Below are 20,565 nucleotides of genomic sequence, written 5' to 3'. Positions count from 1 at the left end.
GATTTGGGAGTTAAGAAGTTGCCATAATGATCCAAGAAGCATACCCTTGGCAGGTTTCCCCCATTTTTCTGAGTATTCAACTTTTTTCACACTGTTTTGAGCACATTTTTTCATCTAGCTTCACTCACATCAAGGAAGAAAACTGGGAACCGGGGGGAGGGGGGGCGGGGGGAACAACACCATTCAACAAAACTACCTGGGCCATACTGAGTCAGAGATTCCTCCTAAAGGTTTAGAGACTGTGAGCCTAGACTCTTTGGAAGACAGTTCAGTTTAAAATGGGATGGTCTTTTATCACACAAACCTGAGGTTTCTAAACTTCATTTTATTTTTCTAAATCTGGCCTTAAAATAGTAAGAACATTAGTAAATCCCATGTGAAAGAACTTATAACCAAGCTGCAAAAGAAACCTGAGGGTAATAAAAAAAGCAGATTCTGCAATTTCAAAACTGTTTTATAATTTCCTGACTTTGGCAGGCTCATTGTTTAAATATGTATTTTGGATTGCTGCCAAAAAGGTCCTCCTCCCTAAAGCTTAACAGGTGCTTCATAAAATTCCACCCACTAGGAGATTTGGCTTTTTGAAGTAAAAACATTCAAAATCAATCATCAATACCGTTAATAAAGCATACTATTCCTGAGTTAAAAAAAAGATCCAAACATCTGTATTTAAGATGTTGAGCAAATAAAATGTTGTCATAGGATTACAACCTCGGGCTGTAGAGACACCCAGGCAGATCCATTTAACCTATGACACCATTCTTTTATAAGGGCTCCTCTCATTCAAATGAGAAGTACAGAGGGAGGAAGTTGAAATATATAAAAATGGTATCAATCACCTCTTTCTGCTCAGGAATAGCAAACAAAGACAGCTTGCTTGTCTACTTTAAAAAGTATACTCTGAAGGGGAAGCAGAGAGATCTACTTTGATCACAGATTTCCACCCCCCCCCCTTTATATAGTTATGGGGGTAAGAACTCAAATTTTAAAGAACAGCAATTTAAATTCCACCCTTAAAATAGGTCCCATCAGCTTAAAAGTATACCATTTACTTCTCTTTTTCCCCCTTTTTATTACTTCCTGTAAGTCATACATCACTGGCACATATGACCTCAATTTCATGCACTACATTTTTCTCTACGTTTAAATCTGCTTTTGTACTTTGTAGCTTAATATTTAGTAACTAAGGTAATTCACATCTTATTATATAGTTTACTATTTATTCTCACAGAGATCCTATGAAAATACTTTTTAATAATAACACATTTTGAAAATTAATGGATTTCAGCCACTGTCAATCAAGAGCAAGGAATAGTCTTCCTCTTATTGCTTTTTCTCACTTTAAGCAGTATTATATCTCAAAACAACCATTTAAGCTACCCTATCAAATTCTAAAATCTTCAGCCTATCTTTCCGTTAAGCAGCAATCTTACCTTTATTTAACTCAAGAGAATTGGCCATAGATCCCTTCCAGCTCTAAATTTCTATAATTCTGTAAAGGAAGCTGAGGGATGAAGAACCATTTCCATTTTATTTTCTTATGACCACTTTAAATAACACAAAAGACTGAGTCTTGATATACCACTACACAATTTTACTAATTAGATAAAGGATAAAAATGGTACTACTAATAAAATTCCTTATCTCTCATTTAACCATTCCATAAACTCAACAATTCCCTCTAAAATGTAGGATCTCTCTGCTGACACAATTCATAATGGTTTGTCTTTTTAGAGTTTGTTTTACTTTTGTGATGTGTAGTTTATCAGATGTGAGAGCATAATATGTATTTATTCACTCATTCATTCTTATTACAAACACATATGAAGCACTAGTCACTTTAAGTAGTTTTATCCAGCAAAACCAAAGGAATATTGTTTAAAATTTAACAAGTACCAATGAAACCACAAACCAGTAGAAATAATTTTTGGAGGAAGTACTGTGGGAGAAAAAAAAAACATGGGTTCTGTAGTAGATAGAACAATGTCTATGCCACAATCCTTTGTATCCTGTACCTATATTACCTGACATGGTAAAGGGGACTTGGCAGGTATGTCTAAGAGCACAGGGCTTAAGAGGACGAAATTATCCTCGGTTATCTGGGTAGGCCCAATCTAATCATGAGTACTTAAAAGCAGACAATCTTTTCCAGATGGGTTAGTAAAATGAGATGAAAAAGGAAGGACATGAAAGATTCCACCCAGCTTTGATAGCTTTGAAGACAGAAGAATGGGGAGACAAGCAGCCAAAAAATATGGGTGGCCTTTGGAAGCTAGGAATGCCATTCACCTAACATCCAGCAAGAAAATGGGGATCATGGCACAGCCAACATCATACTCAATGGTGAAAAACTGAGAGCTTTCAGGATGCCTGGGTGGCTCAACTGATGACTCTTGGTCACAGGGTCATGAGCCCCATGTTGGGTAGAGATTTTGCTTAAAAAATAAATAAGTAAAATCTTAAACAAAAACAAAAGCTGAGAGCTTTATCCCTAAAATCAGGAATAAGACATGAATGTCTGCTCTTACCATTTTTATTCCAAAGAATACTGGAAATCCTAGCCATGGCAATCAGACAAGAAAATAATAAAAGGCAGCTACACTGGTAAGGAAAAACTAAAACTTTCACTACTTGCAGAAGACATGATAGACTGCATCGAACACCCAAAGACACCACCACCATAAACTACTAGCACTAACAAATGAATTCAGTAAAGTCAATATATATAAAAATCAATCTACAGAACTCTGTTGCATTTCTAAAAACTTTTTTTTTTAATTTTATTTTATTTATGATAAGCACACAGTGAGAGAGAGAGAGAGGCAGAGACACAGGCAGAGGGAGAAGCAGGCTCCATACACCGGGAGCCTGATGTGGGATTCGATCCCAGGTCTCCAGGATCGCGCACCTGGGCCAAAGGCAGGCGCCAAACCGCTGCGCCACCCAGGGATCCCCTCTGTTGCATTTCTATAGGCCAATAAAGAAGCAGCAGAAAGAGAAATTAAGAAAATCCCATTTACAATTGCACCAAAAATAATAAAAAATACTTAGGAATAAACTTAACCAAAGAAGTGAAAGACCCACATTCTGAAAAGTATAAAACATTGAGAGAAATTCAAGATGATGCAAAGAAATAGGAAGACATTCAATGTTCGTGGATTCGTGGATTGGAAGAATATATATTGTCAAAATGTCTATACAACCCAAAGCCATCTACAAATTTAATGCAATTCCTATCAAAATACCAGTAGCATTTTTCCTAGAACTAGACCAAACAATCCTAAACTTTGTATAGAACCACTAAAGATCCTGAAAGACCAAAGCGATCTTGAAGAAGAAAAACAAACCTGGAGGTATCACATTCAGATTTCAAGTTATATACAAAGCTGCAGTAATCAAAACATTATGGAACTGGCACAAAAATAGACACATAGATCAATGGAACAGAATAAGAAGCCCAGAAACAAACACACAATTATATGGCCAATTAACCACTGACAAACAAGGCAAGAATATGCAATGGGAAAAAGACAGTCTAGTCTCTTCAACAAATGGTGGTGGGAAAATTGGACGGCTCCCCGCAAAAGACTGAAGCTGGTCCACTTTCTTATACCACTGACAAAACAAACTCAAAATGGATTAAGGACCTAAATATGAGGCCTGCAACCATAAAAATCCTATAAGAAAGCACAGGAAGTAACTTCTCTTCAATGGCTGTAGCAACTTTTTTTCCGGATATGTCTCCTGAGGCAAGGGAAATGAAAGCAAAATTAAACCATTGGGACTACATGAAAATTAAAAAGCTTCTGCATAGCAAAGGAAACAATACACAGAACTAAAAACAGGCTACTGAATGGGAGAAGATATTTGCAAATGACGTATCAGATAAAGCGTTAGTATCCAAGATATATAAAGAACTTATAAAACTCAACACTGAAAAACCAAATTATCCAATTACAAAATGGGCAGAAGGTATGAACAGACATTTCTCCAAAGAAGACATACAGATGGCTAGGAGATACATGAAAAGATGCTCATCATCACTTATCAGGGAAATACAGATTAAAATACAATACAATATCACCTCATACCTGTCAGAATGGCTAAAATAAGAAACCACAAGTGTTAGTGAAGATGTGGAGAAAAAGGAGCCCTCGTATACTGTTGGCAGGAATGCAAACTGGTGGAAAACAGTATGGAGGTTCCTCAAAAAATTAAAAATAGAATTACCATATAATGCAGGAACTGCACTACTGGGTATCAACCCAAAGAATCAAAATCACTAATTCAAAAGGATATATGCATCCTGATGTTTATAGGAGTATTATTTATAACAGCCAAATCATGGAAGCAGCCCAAGTGCCCATTGATAGATGAATAGATAAAGATGTGGTGTATGTGTGTGTGTATAGCAGAGTATTATTCATCAATAAAAAAGAATGAAATCTTGCCATTTGCAACAACATGGATGGATCTAAGAGTATAATGCTAAGCAAAATAAGTCTATCAGAGGAAGACAAATAAATACCATATGATTTCATTCATACGTGGAATTTAGGAAACAAAATAAACAAAGAAAAAAAAGACAGTCAAACCAAAAAACAGACTTTACTATATAGAGAACAAACATATGTCACCAGAGGGGAGGGGAGTAGGGGATGGGTGAAATAGGTGAAGGGGATTAAGAGTACATTTCTCTTGATAGAGCACTGAGTAATATTTAGAGTTGTTGAATCACTATATCATATACCTGAAACTAATATAACACCGTACATTAACCATATGGAATTAAATATATATATAATATATAAAAATACATAATATAAATAATATTCACATTAGCTTCATGGTAAAAGAGATTCCCAAATGTATAGGGGGTGAAGAGATAATACAGAAAGCTTCTGGTTACTGATCCTGAGTTGAGAAAGCACATTCATAGTGGAATCAGAGAAGAAATCCAGACTGGATCCCTGAAGAGCAAGAGAGGCAAATTCTTTGGACATTTTTAAATTTATTTCTACTAGATTAGATTCTATTTTCTCTATCTTGTGTGATATTTTTTCAAATATCAGGAAATATTATCTTGGAAAATAACTTTGCCATCTTTTTTTTTTTAAGATTTTATTCATGAGAGACAGAGACAGAGGCGCAGGCAGAGGGAGAAGTTGGCCCCATGCAGAGAGCCCGATGTGGGACTTGATCCCAGGTCTCCAGGATCACACCCTGGGCTGAAGGCAGCGCTAAACCACTGAGCCACCTGGGCTGCCCCCTTTGCCATCTTTATAAGATGACTTCTGAAATATATACAAGTATTTGTTTAAAGAAAAGAAGAAGGAAGGGGAAGGAAGGGGAGGGTAGGAGGGAGTGAGGGAAGGAGGAAGAAAGAAAAAGAAAGAGAAAGAAAGGAAGAAAAAGAAAAAAGAAAAGAAAAGAAAAGAAAAGAAAAGAAAGGAAGAAAGAAAGAAGAAAAAGAAGAAAGAAAGAAAGAAAAAAGAAAGAGAAAGAAAGAAAGAAAGAAAGAAAGAAAGAAAGAAAGAAAGAAAAAGAAAAGAAAAAAAGAAAGAAAGAAAAAGATAGATAATGGAGGGCTTGGTCCTACAAACAGAGGAAGTGAGTTCTGTCAACGACTTTGTGGTCATTTACAGCAGCAAGGGAAAACTAATGAACACTCTAACACTGGGTCCCTTGGACTGGCTATCTGACCAACCATCTATCCATCTGAGATGCAATAAGGAAAAAGGACAGACATTTTAGATCACATAGTCTCTAGCAGGAAAGAGACACATTAAATCAGAATTAGAACTAACGTGTGATAATAGATGGCTCAGAGATATGGGCAAATCTAGCAGGAGGTTAGAGGAAGTGCTCCCTCAAGAAGAAACCCATAGGATGAGTGGGATTAGATGGGGCCAGTGGAGGTGCAAGATGGAAGAGGTAGCAAGTGCTGGGGAAAAGGGGAACATGGCACACTCACAGAGGAAGGGTTCAGTAGAACTACTATGCACAATATGAGGGGGAAGTGATGCAGAAGAGGGCTAACCAAGAGAGGGTCTGGAGGCTATAGTAAAGAATTTGAATTTTTCCTAAGGGCAATTGGTAGCCACTCAACTAAATCTGTGAATAGATTTCACTTAGCCTGCAGCATGGAAAAATGGATGAGGGGTGGGGGGTAGGGGATTAGATTTAGGTTATTACAATAGGAGACCTGAGGGGGTCTGGTGGGAGTGTGTGGATATAGAGAATGTGGGATATACATGAGAACATACAATCAAGATACTTTTGGTGATTCCTTGGTGTGAGAGAAGAGGACAGAGGATGGCTTGTGGCCATCGTGAGTGGCCAGTCATGTGCTATTGGCTGCAACAGGAGATCCCTAAGAAGTACGAGGTTAGTTTGCTCAGATTTCTGTTGTTGCTGTCATGTTTGTTGCTTTGGGGTGGCAGGGATCCTGCAAGGATACTTAATTCTGAGATACCTAGAGGGTGCGAAGGACAGAAGCCTGAAGAAACGTTCGGGGATGGATAGAGACAAAGGAGCTAACAAGAGACGTGTGAAAGGAAGTGGTGACAGAAGACAACACAGTATCAGAAAAGCCAAAGGAAATGAACATTTAAGGCAGAAGATTTCCAACAGACCAAACAGAGCTGAGGACTGGTTGGTGTGACCTGAAAGATGTACACTAGAGTCTAATACAGACGGAAAACTGACCTCTGGATTTTGCTGCCGCCCTGCATGATGTCAGTGCAACAAAAGGGCAGGTACCAGGTTTCTGCTTCCTGCTTCTCCGCTTGTGGGCTCGAGGAAGCTGGGGCTCACGGATCCTGCCCTCTCCCACCTCTGTACTCCTCCTCTCTGGGTTCCATCCTTACGTTTCTCTCTGGTCATGGGTCTCCTTCCCAACCTAACCATTCAATCTGTGTCTACTCAATGTGATCCTGGATATCCAGCCAACAAATCTCTGAGGACTTTTGTCCAGTGACCTTAACCCACTAGGCGATGTCTTAACTAGGTTTATTCATCAGCATACCGCACCTCACAGCTGATCGGAGAGCAGAGTTTTGTCCAAGGCTGACTACACACATAAAGACAAACCCAGAAGAGACTTCAGGTGTCTTGAGGGCAGACGGAGATTTGGCGCCACAGATCCTGTGCCCTTTGCTGTACACAAGGTGTTTTTTTCTTACCTTCCCAGCTGCATCACAGCAGCCTCTCTCTTGCTGCCGGTTTCAATGAGCTTCCACTTAGAATGATGCTGTAATTTTGAACTGTACACTTATCTTAGATTTGCTAATTTGAAAACACACATGCACACAACTCATCTGTAAGTAAGATTTAACCACCCAGCAATCTGAGCAGCAGACACAAAATTTCATTTGGTATAATATCTAATACTTATGTGAAGCTAATTAAAGATAATTTGGTCTTAATGAGGCAAAGAGAATATAACAGTGTTAATTTCAAAGTAGGCTGATCCATGAAAGTCAAGTAAAATCACTTCCTAGGCCCAACATTCCCAAAGACCTAAATATGACTATCTGATGATTCCCACAGTCGTTATTAGTGGTTAGAATGAATAATCCTTCACATCTGTTTTATAGTTCCTGATGATCTTCATATCACTGGATGCTCATGACTACCCTACGGATGCAGGGATGTGGATATAGCATCTGCATTCACATTTTATAGATATGAAAACTGCAGTTACACAGCCAGTAAGCAGAAGCCTGGAAAACTGTATTTGAGGCTGTGCACTCTGCACCTCACCTCATATTTTTACTACCTGCAAACTTGAATTATTTTTTCAAAGGAACTTTCAGCAGGAAAAACATAGTTAAAAGAAAATACTGCCCATTTGTAGCACTTAGCCACCTTAAAAATAGAGACATTTCTAATTGGCTTACTTTATGATGTAAGGAGAAGGAAACATTTATTACTCACATCTATGAAATCTAAGCAGAGTCTAAGTGTGACATCATACAAATGGTACTTCAGACACAGGCGACTAGAAATCAACAGGCACATATGGGAAACACATTTAAGAATGATCCTCCTTATGGGTTGCCATCTATATTTCCTTTTTCTGGTTTTATACGGCTACGGGTATTTTTTTCACATAAACATTTTACATTAGGGAGTCCTTTGATCATTACAAACCGTTTCAATTCAATCTTAGAACCAATGGACTCTTCTGAGTGTGAGATAGTGGCCATTTCCATAGGGCAACTAGGGGTACGACCCATTCTGTAATTCTCACTATAGAAACTGGACTGGACCATGCCAATGGGGCTTCCACCATTATCAGAAGGTACTATTGAGCCATGCCACCCTATTTTATTACCTTTGCTCAATAATCATCAAGTGTCACAATGGAACATCATAACTACAAGAATTCCCTCCCAAGCTCTCCAAAGAACAACTATATTTTACTTTCATTCTTCTATTTAAAGAGTAGTACAAAGCGGGGTCTGCTCCTCTGATCTACCAGATGAACTGAATGTCTACAATGCATCTTCCTGAGACAGGAACAATGTTTTTTTTCTTGACTAAAGTAGCTAAATCCAGATTGGCACTGTATATTCAAGAGAGTATTAAATGAACCTCGACACTGAGCCAGATCCCAAGGTGGAGTCCAGAGAAGTTCTCTTAGCCATCCTCTACCCTAAACAAAGGGACATGATGCCCTCAGGGATTGAATTTCTGTCATGACCCATACCTTGACTCCAAAGCCTCAGCGTTTTTCAACCTGAAAGGAGGGAGGAGAGGGGGGACTGGCTCACAAAATGACTCTAGCTATATAAGCCTTCCAACACAGTATCCTTAGTGCATTCTTCTCCATTTGTTAAAAGAGAAAACATAACATTATACCTACATACCCTGGTAAAGTAAGAAACTTTAGGGAAAAAAAATTTCGGTGACCTCAAAGTATAAAGGAGATCAAACCTCTCCTTTGGCAGGTTTTCAATTTGGGAAAGACGAAGGGAGATTGATTACATCAGAAAATCTAAGATCTACCTGTTTAGAATTACACCTTTATATCTTGTGAAGGAGGCCTTGGAGTTATGATCTAGTAGATAATGATCTCAAATTCCTTATCAACTCAAGTAAGTGTATCAGCAGAGGTAAGGAAATATATGAAGGGAACTTTTCTTCCCACATTTAAGAGCATTGTTAATCTGTCTGGGAGCCCAGACACATAGATACTCAAAAATAAATAAATAAATAAATAAATAAATAAATAAATAAATAAATAAATAAATAAATAAGGCAGTGAAGGTAGTTTCTAAAGTATTACCTTAAAAATCACAAAGGGTAAACCCTAGACAAGTGAACACAGCTAAACTGATCAGGCAGTTAAACAAAAGAATAATTCATTCAGAGTGAGCCTCGTGAGAAAACCCAAAAGATAACTCCAGAGTCAGAACTGATGAGTGAGAGGCTACCTCACCAGGATGAAACAGAGAGATTGTAGGGTTGAAATTTATTAAACTGAACATACAGATAATGTTTCCATGCCCTTTTGTCACTATCCATGATACCATGGGCAGGTAAAGAATTTTAATGAATCTGTAAAGCCCATCAAAAAGAGTGTCAGAATCCATTTCTCAGGCAGAGTTTGAAATGTCTTATTTCCAAGGCTCTCCTCTCCTAGCCGGGTCCTGAAAGCTGCAGAACCACACAGAGCTCATCCAGTTAAACCTTTTTAAGAGGAGGAAGAATCATTACATAACACTGGCATTCTTCAGTATGAAACATTTCCTCTAGCCAACCATCAAGTGGCTGTCAAAAATGATGATAAGCTTTGGAATTACCTGCGGCAATCAAGGACAATATCCAACACGCCAAATAATGACAATGGCTGACGTTTATAGCACACTTGCCATAGTGTTGTAGACCCTGTCCTAGGCTATTACGCCCACAAAATCCAAGAGGTAGGTGCTACCAGCATCTAATTTTCTAGTGAGGAAATCAAGGCACAAAATAGTTAAGTAATTAACTCCAGGCAAAGGAACTGGGCTATGGCTGGCTCTTGAGTTTTTCTTAACCACTACACTATACTGACTTCCTGAACGATAGTATGCTATATGGTATTTTGCAGGTTTGTTTTTGTTTTTAAAGATACCCATAATTAAAGAAATACTTGGTTGTGAATGTTAAAATAACACTGGGGAAAAGTTTCAGTAGGCTGAGAGAAGAAACTGTAAAGATTAACACAGAGATTATATTTTAAAAGTCCAATTAACTACTATTCAATCTGTTGAGGGTGTATATGTGTGTGTGTGTGTGTATGTGTGTGTGTATATATACACTTTGCTCATCTACCTCTCCCTCTGCCCTTCCCCCTGCTCACGTTCTCTATCTCTCCCTTAAATAAAGAAAAAAATTTTATATAAGTATAACATACATATACATAACCTAGGCAACTAACTATAGCACACGATCAGCTAAAAGGAAGACTGGCTTGGTAAGACAAAGTCTTTCCATGTAAGCACAATTTGACTTTTATTTTCCATTTTATTTTATTTTATTTTTATTTTCCATTTTAAAGGCTGGTCTTAAAATCTTAGATTGAGAAAAAGGCAGGGGTATCAGTACCTTGACAGTATTTTGAATAATATTGCAATTTGCCAACGGTCAGTCCCGTGTCCCCACCTACCCATTCCTTGATTTCAACGTCACTTTCTATTTGACCACTCTTTTGCTATCTTACTATAGGCGGTTTGAGTTTTTTTCATGCCTGATGATTTCTTGATTCTGTCATTGCAGTTCTCCAGGATACTGCCCCTTTCATTTACTCACACAGAGCTGGGTTGTAATACTAGATTTCACCAGTAGGCGTCATGACCTGAAACACTACATCTTCCAACTCCAGTGTCTCATAAACTGAGACTGAGGGTTATAGAAAACAAGTGTTCTAGTTGTATTCAGCTTAAAAACTTAGAATTCATTATACTGAATTTACCTGCAATATAAAACACTCCCTAGTGAATTACTAATGCTGGTATGAAATCAAAGCTTAATTATAAATATTAATATATAGTGTTATACAAACATATATAATATCTTTGTCACTGCTAATATACTTACCTTTCTTCCCTCTACCTGCACTTACTTTTAAAATTTACAACCTATGCTATAACCAAATAATTGCTTTAAAAAACAAATGCAAGTGTGATAGAGATATAAATAACATAGCTATAGAAGAGGCACTGTACAGACATACAAAACAATACCAACTTACCGCTACTGCCACAATCTGCACAAGAGAGGAGTTCTTCTGGTTTCTTTTCACGATTTGATTCCTTAGTCCCCAAACAGAAGCTACATATCGGAATGGGATCAGCACGGGGCTATGATAAAATTAAAATGGAAAAATACTGTCAGTTTTCCATTTCAAAATTAAAAAACATTACAGTCAAAGGCAAAAACACTGCTGAATAAGGTATTCCAATCAACATTTTCTAATAAAAAAAGTCTCCTTAATTATTTGATGCTAAACTATTACCTAAATAATGCATTTAAGGGTAATATGTAAGATACAGAAGTAATTTTTATTAAACTAATGAAATCTAAGGCCTTTATATATTATATAACCTTGCTAAAATGAACATTATTATTAAAGATTCTTTGGGGGTGCCTAACTTAGCTGGCTCAGTCAGTAGAGCATGCTACTTGATCTCAGGGTCATGAGTTCGAGCCTCGTGTTGGGCATAGAGATTACTTTAAAAAAACATAAAAAAGGGAAATGAAATTATGGGAAATCGCAATCATTCCCATAATTTATAGGCCTATAATACATTGATTCATCTATTCAGCATTATAGTTTATGAATATCACCTAGTTGTCATTTCAGATTGTTCAAGTAAACTTTATCAAATTGGGGCACCTGGGTGGCTCAGTCAGTTAAGCATCTGCCTTCTGCTCAGGTTTTAATCCTGGGCTACTGGGATGGAGCTCTGTGTTGGGCTCCCTGTTCAGCCAGGAGTGGGCTTCTCCCTCTGCCCCTCCCCCTGCTCATGCACTCTCTCTCTCTCTTTCTCTCAAATAAATAAATATTTTTAAAAAACAAAACTTCATCAAATGTTTTAGTGCAGGTTACTATTTTTCATCTATTAAATTTTTGACGTAAAATATCGGTAAGTTTTCAGGTGATATAATAACAGAGCTGGAACTGAATAAGAACTTTAAAATTCTGTAGGGTCACCTAGGAGGCTCAAAAGATCATTAACAAGGACTTTCTGGCACCAAGGTCTTTAAAAGTAAACCACATCATGCCACACAAAGGAGATAAACTCTCAATCTCTGAAATTCCAACTTTAATAAAAAAAACAACAAAACATTTGTCTAACCCCCAGTACTCTAGCTCTCACTGAGGAAGTTGCTTTTAACAATGTATTATGTCTGCATACATCTCAGTGTCTCCATTGGTATTTATGGCTACCAGCGATGCTAATATTCCATTCATATGAATAGTTGTGCCTACAGATCTGGTCACATTTATTCTGAACAGCCAAAACTGTATGAAAATTAAAATTTTATTGCATATTCTAAGCCTTCACACATGTTGTCTCTAGCCATCTGAATGTAACTAGAACGTATTTATATTTGAATCTCATGAATCAAAAATTCAAGGCAAGAAAAGTTAGCATAATCATACATGTTTTTTAATGTAAATTAAAAACAAGACTTTGCAAGGTCTAACTTTTAAAATACACATCAGCATAGAATAAACCTCTCATTTGTTCAGCTACTTTATCCCAAATGCCTAATTAATACATCGCCTGATACACAGTAGGCACTCAAAATATATGTTAACTGAATAAATGGAAGAAACATATGCTAGTTGAAAGAAGAAACCCTCATCTCTAAGATAGTATTTCAAATGGTTATAATGATTCCAACAAATGTCTTGGTTCACTGTGAAAACATGTCATCAGAAACCAGAATTCATCTTATGACTGAGGATTTGCAAAATTGTTCAATATGATTGTTAATTTCATCTTACAATATGAGTGTTCATTATCTTGCCCTTATTTTCAGTTTAATTTGTTCTTTTAATATGCACAGGCTTTACTTTCTGAAGTAGCTATGCAAATGTGTTTTTGTAGCCCCACTTAAAAAGCAGAGTATAAAACACTTTGTACTAGAAAAACCCAAAAAGACAAGCTACAACAAATTGGTCACTGACTCTAGCCACAATTTTTTAAATGCCAGATAATCAGCACTGCATAATTATGGATCCATAGTTATTACTTGCAACTGCTCAACTGTAGTACCTTGGGAACACTTTTGTTCCTTTAAATAGCAATTAAAAGAACAATCTGGTTTTAAAGTGACAACATTCCCCTGATAGATTCTAGCTAAAACCCAGTCTTTGTACTAATGGGATTCCTGCTTTCATTTGATATAACAATGCTCAAGCCATTGCTGCCATCCTTGTGGTGATAAATAATTTACAAAATGTCACATATCATTCATGCAATGAAACAAATCCAAATCCGCAATCCCATTTTTCTTTCCCCAATGAATTTTTAGCTGTAAGAAAGACATGGCCATCAGCCAGCACTCGTGCTCATTTTTCGTTTTTAACTAAAGGTAACACAAAGGACAAAGGTTGCTAGTAGTTCATGGCCAGAAAGACTGATGTCCCGCACTCTGCCCAATAATAGAAAGCATAGATGCTATCACTTCACGCTACATTCAAGTGAACCCCACCACCACGCTGATGTATGCTCACAACCATTTATTTTAAGGATAACTATCTCACAATACTCTATAAAACCACTGCATTATACAGAAATGTCTACCCTGCTGAATTATTGATAATTCAAAGCACTTTTTGCTAACCTCAGTATAGCCGAGTCTAATTAACTTTAAAAAATTGTCACTTGTAAGAAATGGAACTTTTACAGTAATGCATGTAAATGGGTCACAAAATTATTATGATTCACTACTCTCAATCAGACTTCATATAAACTGTTTCAAAAAATAATCCCTGGTAATAGATTAAAATGGATTGTAGTCAGAAAGAGGTCCAAATAAAAAAAAAATTAAAAAAAAGAGGTCCAAATGAATGGCAATTCAATTCTACACAAGTCCACCACAGACAAATCATATTTAAGAGGGCTGAAAATGAAACAAAACATGTCCTAATTCTTAAATCACTTTCTTTGAAATTTCACAAAGGCACCTAACCTGTTGATCACATTTTCTTATCAACATGATTAAATATTTCAAACTAATCTCAAGAATTAACACCTATGATGGATAGGTTTAAACTCTGCAACCTGCTCAGGAAGCAACTCCTCTTCATCTCCCAAGCGATGGTCCCAGTGTAGCTGCTAGGTTAGAGGCCACATTACACTATCTCATTTAATCATCCTAACAATCCTGCCAGGAATGTTTATTATTATGTCCATTTTCTAAAAGTTCAACTGTGGAACTGTGATTCAAACACAGCTCTGTCTTCACTAAAGCCCATTTCTCACCTTCAGTACTTACTATCCTGCCCCCTACTTCTCTCCTCTCAGAAAAACAAACATTTAAAATTATCTTTCCATCAGTGGGAATAATGCTTTATTAATGTGCTCATAATCTTCTCCATTCAATTTCTCCCAAGACGGGGATCCCTGGGTGGCGCAGTGGTTTGGCGCCTGCCTTTGGCCCAGAGCGCGATCCTGGAGACCTGGGATCGAATCCCACGTCGGGCTCCAGGTGCATGGAGCCTGCTTCTCCCTCTGCCTATGTCTCTGCCTCTCTCTCTCTCACTGTGTGCCTATCATAAATAAAAAAATAAAAAAAAAAAATTTCTCCCAAGACCAATGGCATCTTTCTAAAACTATTTAAAAAGCAAACACTAATATCCTATAGATTATTTATTAATTACAACAGCAAAAAAAGGTACCTTAACAATGGAGACACCTCCTTAACGAAATGATCAAACCTATCACTAGTACATGACAAACTGACACTATGTGTCTCCCAAGTGTGGCATTAAAGGACTCAGCACAGCTTATGCAGTATTCTTGCTGGAATTATTTACCTCAAATCTAACCATAAGGAACAAATCAGGCAAATCCAAATTTAGGGACATTCTGAAAAACAACTGGTCTGGACTCTTCGAAAAATGTCAATGTCACCTAAGACTCAATAAAGGGCAGAACCAATTTAGGCAACTAAAGTGCCCTGAAAACTAAATACAAATATGGATTCTGGATTATTTAAAAATTACTCTGGGGCACCTGGTTGGTGCAGTTGGTTAAGCATCAAACTTTGGGTCTCAGGGTCCTGAGATCAAGCCCTGTACCCGGCTTGGCTCTCAGTGCAGAGTCTGCCCTTCTCCCCACACTCTCTTGCACTCTCTCCCTCTAGAATAAATCAAAACATCTTTAAAAATATTTACCCACAGCTATTAAGGACATTATTTGGAAAAAAAAAAAAAAAGGACATTATTTGGATAATTAGGGAAATACTAAATAGTAGACAATATATAATAAACTGGATAGAACAAATTTCTTCGGTCAACACTGAAGTTGTATTTATGTGAGATTGTCCTCATTCTTGGCAATTATGTGCTGAAATATTTTGGAGTAAAGTGTCATGATGTCTATAACTTAAGTGTATATACAATTTTCCAAGCAAAACACTGGGGATGGGGAAAGGAAATAGAATAGTACCCCTCTCCACTCTTAAAAAAAGATCTACAAAGGATTGTATTACTATATAATTGGATTACAAGCATTTATAAAATAAAGTATCTCAATCCAATTAGTGATTCATGGGCAATACAGAGGACAGAGGATGTGTCAATCCATACTGTAGGATACCAACACTCTCGAGGACAAATGACCCAGTTTTCTTCAACAAATAAATTAAAAGGGAGACAGAGTGAGCAAGCAAGGAAGAGAGAACAACAGATACAGGATAAGAGCCAATAGATTAAGAGAGATTTAAAAGGCTAATATGCTGATCACAGTGTATGGTCCTTATCCTGATAAGGATTCAAATAAAGTATAAAATAAAACAAAATAGAATACCCACTAAAGGAACTGGGGCTAGTCAGCCTTAAAAAGACTATTGGAAAGGAACAAGCTGGATGTCTTCATCCAAGGGAAAGGGTTAGATTTGTTCTTCATGGCTCCAGAGTACAAAACTTGAACAGGGGGCAGCCTCGGTGGCGCAGAGGTTTAGCACCGCCTGCAGCCCAGGGTATGATCCTGGAGACCCGGGATCGAGTCCCACTTCGGGCTCCCTGCATGGAGCCTGCTTCTCCTTCTGCCTGTCTCTGTCTCTCTCTCTCTGTGTCTCTCATGAATAAATAAATAATTAAAAATTAAAAACAAAAAAACAAAACTTGAACAGGGCTTACTCTAGAGGAATTAAACTTTCCAACAGAAAGGTCCAGAAATTGAATGGATTGTTTTTCCCTGCTTCCTTTATTTTCTTTTTAAAACTGTGGTAAAATATACATAATGCAAACTTTACCATCTTAACTATCTTGAAACATACAGTTAAGTGGCATTATGTATTTGTTGTACAACCAATATCACCATCCATCTCCAGAATTATTTCATCTTCCCAAACTAAAACTCTGTCCCCCTTCTACTTTCTGCATCCATGAATTAGACTATTTATTCTAGGTACCTCATATAAGTGGAATCATACAGTCTTCATGGAATAGATCATGGAGAGGCTAGATCAGGATTGTGAGGATGCCACAGAAGACAAAGCAACCTCACACAAACTGAGGATCAGGGACCCTTCAACAGTCCTTTCCAGGTCACATATTTTAATGATTCCATGGCTGGATAGTCTCTGAGGCTCTTCCCAACTCTGCTTTATTTTTTTTATTGAATTCTATTAAACTTAAGACATTTTAAAAGTCCGCAGGACTCTCAACCTCAAAATTAAATAACCTTTTCTGAGAAAACATCCTTTAATTCCAAGACAATTCACTTTCAGAAGGTTTATATTTGTTCATGGTTACTTTTGTTTCTGCCGAGAAGGAAACATGTTTGTTAACTTGTCAGTCTAAGTAAATGGAGAAAAAGAAAGTTCTTGCTAGATTGGAGCCAGCTGCACATCCTCTTTGACGATCACAAAAAGAGGTTTTGTCTCCATGATCTCTACTCAGCATAATCAGGGATACAACATAGCCCTCTCGTCCCATCATCCCCTATGGATTCATCTCCTTGAGTCATCTAGAACTTTCCTGAATCTACTTAAAAGACATACCATGTGAGTAGTTCCTAGTGTTAAAAGAAACTCAGCATTTTTCATTCATATATTCATACCTATATCATTGTATGACCTGGATTTCAATATTGATCTCTAAGCCACAGGTTTCCTCAACCATAAAAGGGCACAATAGTGTCCATGTTGTCTACTCAGGGGTTCCTAAGGCTCAAATACATGTGAGTGTGTGAAAGTACTTTGTACACTATAAAACTCTAATCAAATATTATGATTATTGCAAAATGCACTTTGGCTATAAAAATAAAAAGAACAAACAACTCCAAGTCCTTAACAAACATCGGCACAAATGAATTGTTGTGGAGTTTAGAATTATTCTATAATAGACTCTGACTCTGAGTCCCCATGATAAATATTAATCTTAGAGGGTTTTTTGTTTAATGAATTAATCACGGAATAAAAGAACAGGATAGAAAATGTCTAAATGTCTTGATTGAGAGCCAAGAGGCTTGATTTAATAAAAGGAAAGGTCAAAGAAAAGGATACCAAAGGAGGAAAAGCACAAACAAATATAAAATTGTAAATGAATAATACCACAAAAATAAACAAAGATGAATATAAATCCTTTATACCCAAGTATCAAACAGTTGATCTTCAGAGAGCGTTTTCTACACTTTAGCTCAGACAACTTAATTTGGTAACTCCAAAGTGAGTTGTATAAAAGGGTTTTAAGGCTCGTCCGAATGCATCTCTTTAAATTGCACCCTTTTATCATCTTGTACCGCAATCTGAAGTTTAAGTAATGCTTTGCTGTTTACCAGAATGCTTTTGTCAAGTGTCTTACAAGTGACAAACACAAAGCCTGTGAGACAGGATTGTGGCTTTTTCTGTCTCCGTTTTACAGGGTAAGTTAAGTGCCTCCCTAAGGTCACACAGCTATCAAGAACAGAGGGACCCAGTCTGCTGACTGCAAGCCCTTTGCTCTTGCGCTTTTCCATGGCTGGTCCCTCATTTCCTTTGGAGCTTGATTCAGATATCACCTTATCAGAGAGGCTTATCCCCGACCATTCTCTCTGAAATTGCATTCCACTAGCACCACTCTGGATCCCCCAGGCCTTGCTTTATTTTTCTGCGTCGCATTCATCACTGCCTGACATATTCTGTATCGTTTGTCTATTTTGTTTCAGTTACTCAACTATCAAAGCTCCATTCTGAGGGCAGAGACTTTGTTCACTGCTGCAGCTCTAGCTTCAAAGCGCATATGTTGAATAAATGAACAAACTGCTTTGAGGTGAGGAAGTGGTTCCTCTGGTTCAACAGGTCCCAGAGACGACTGTTCTTTAACACATATCCTAATAACCATAATATGACGTGGAAAGCAACCATCAATGCCAAGGTGACTTCCATGGCTGTCCAATCTAAAGGCTTTTTTCTTACTCTGACCACTTATAATGAATGACCATTTGGGTATAATTGTACTTTTCTGAGTATAACCCGACAAGATAAAACCAACATTTAAATATCAGCTGGGAGGAAATCATCTCACGTGATAGTCACTATAAGTTGTATGTAACATAGATCTGGGGATGTGCCCAGTTGCTAGTAACCTGTCAGCCAATTTACCTCTTTATTCTCTCTCAAGAAAAAATTCACGTTTAAAAAAAAAAAAAAGTAGTGATAGTCAAGGAAGATGAATACCACTGAGGGAGAATAACAAAATTATAATAAGAAGACAATCAATCTATTAAAAATAGTTTACAAATTTTGGTGGTTTATTATCACTAGTGAATTATTTCCCACAAACTTCACTACTGATTACACAGGTACAAGGGAGGTTAAAAAATGTTTTGTTTTTAGGGTAACTTTTTGACACTTCTCTAATAAAGAACTAGATTTTGTTTCTTACCACTTAACCCACTTATTCACTGATCAAGCCCACTCCTAATTAGGATATAGATCACACACACTCAGCATTTCCCTTTACGGCAATCTGCTGTAAGATGTAGTCTTTGAAAATACACTAACTCTAAAAGTAGAAACTCTCGTGATGATCTAAATTGTCCTGGCTTTGAGGAGCATTATCTTGTTCCTGTCGGCATGTGCTGTAACTGTGCTCAGTATAGCTATGTCTCTGCAGGAAGGTTTGGTGACTGGCTCACCTCGTAGCTGTAGTGGGGCCACTTCAAATCCTTCAGGGGCACAGGAGAACCTTGTTTGTGACATGTCTGTTGCCATTTTCTCTGCACTCACAGATCCTTTTGTTTTATTATAAGGCTATTTATTCGTGCAACTCTATTATGAATTTTGACCTGAACAGATGCCTAAATAATTTCTTCCAGAAGATAATTGGAGATACACTTATTATAAGACTTCTCACAGGCAACAATTTGACCATAATTTTACACTCGCCACATAGATTTTTGTTATATCACCTCCCCTGCTCATTATACTTCTCTGTGGGTAATTGGTTCTGTGAGGGAGCACCACATTATCCCCACTGGCTTTGGATTGAGTTTCTGCATTACTCTGGGCAAAAGGATTTATTATTGCTAATGTATGGAGATCTTAAATGTGACTGCTATATTTTACCTCCTTGTCACAGTGAAGAGGGTTCTCTGTATTTTAAGAGTGGCAAGTAAATTAAATCTAATAAAATAAAAATATTTAAAAGCATCCCTATACATATTTATAAATATGTCACTGCTTTTTTCATTTAAAGAATCACTTCGAAACAAAAACAATATCAATGAGCAATACTGGGAAATGCCTGCAGTCGGAGATTGATTTAGAAGTGGAAAAATAGTAAAACCTTGGCCTCAACGAAATAAGAAAGGGAGAAAAGGGAAGACTTTCTAAGAACATCAGCCCCAACAGTTATCAATTGTGTGGAGCTAATTGAAATGCTTACACTGTATCTGTACTCTAGAACTTGTTCTAATTAGGCAGGTGGGCCATTTATAAGAGTGCTGATTAAGGAAAGGGATTCTATTGGAAGGAAAGAAATCTAATCTGGCATACTGCATTTAACAATAGCATCTCATTTTTGGGGGGTGTTATTTATTTGTTTTGGTTTTTGGAGATAAAACCTACAAATTTGCAGAGGGTGGGGAAGCCAATGGAACAATTGCCTTCCCCAGCATCTTTAATTTCTTATCTGGACAGGGACTTGGCTTTTAAGATTTCATCTGAACGTCTCTCCTCCACCCCTACCATTAGAAACTGCAGATACTGCATTTATCTTCTTAAGAGGGATCAAAGTCTGATTCAACACAGCTGGAAATTCAACACATGGTTACAGGAAGTCTGCTTAGGATTTACAAACTATTCTCTTTGGCAAGCATGTCACAATATTAGCAATATAATATAAACTCTACT

At 37.3% G+C, this 20,565-nt stretch overlaps 1 protein-coding gene across 4 annotated transcripts in view; it reads right to left on the bottom strand.

The window, feature by feature from the left end:
- KAT6B (lysine acetyltransferase 6B) overlaps positions 1–20,565 on the bottom strand; it is a 186,247-nt gene that overhangs the window by 57,103 nt on the left and 108,579 nt on the right. For all 4 annotated transcript variants that reach the window (XM_077895094.1, XM_077895092.1, XM_077895095.1 and 1 more), the window contains exon 4: positions 11,240–11,348. In XM_077895094.1, coding sequence (XP_077751220.1) covers positions 11,240–11,348 — 109 coding nt within the window. The remainder of the gene's footprint in view (positions 1–11,239; positions 11,349–20,565) is intronic.

Source organism: Canis aureus, chromosome 4 (genome assembly GCF_053574225.1).
Source record: "Canis aureus isolate CA01 chromosome 4, VMU_Caureus_v.1.0, whole genome shotgun sequence".
In the NCBI taxonomy this organism is placed as follows: domain Eukaryota; kingdom Metazoa; phylum Chordata; class Mammalia; order Carnivora; family Canidae; genus Canis; species Canis aureus.
Note: the sequence above shows the minus strand (reverse complement) of the source record. Positions and strands in the feature narration are given on the sequence as shown.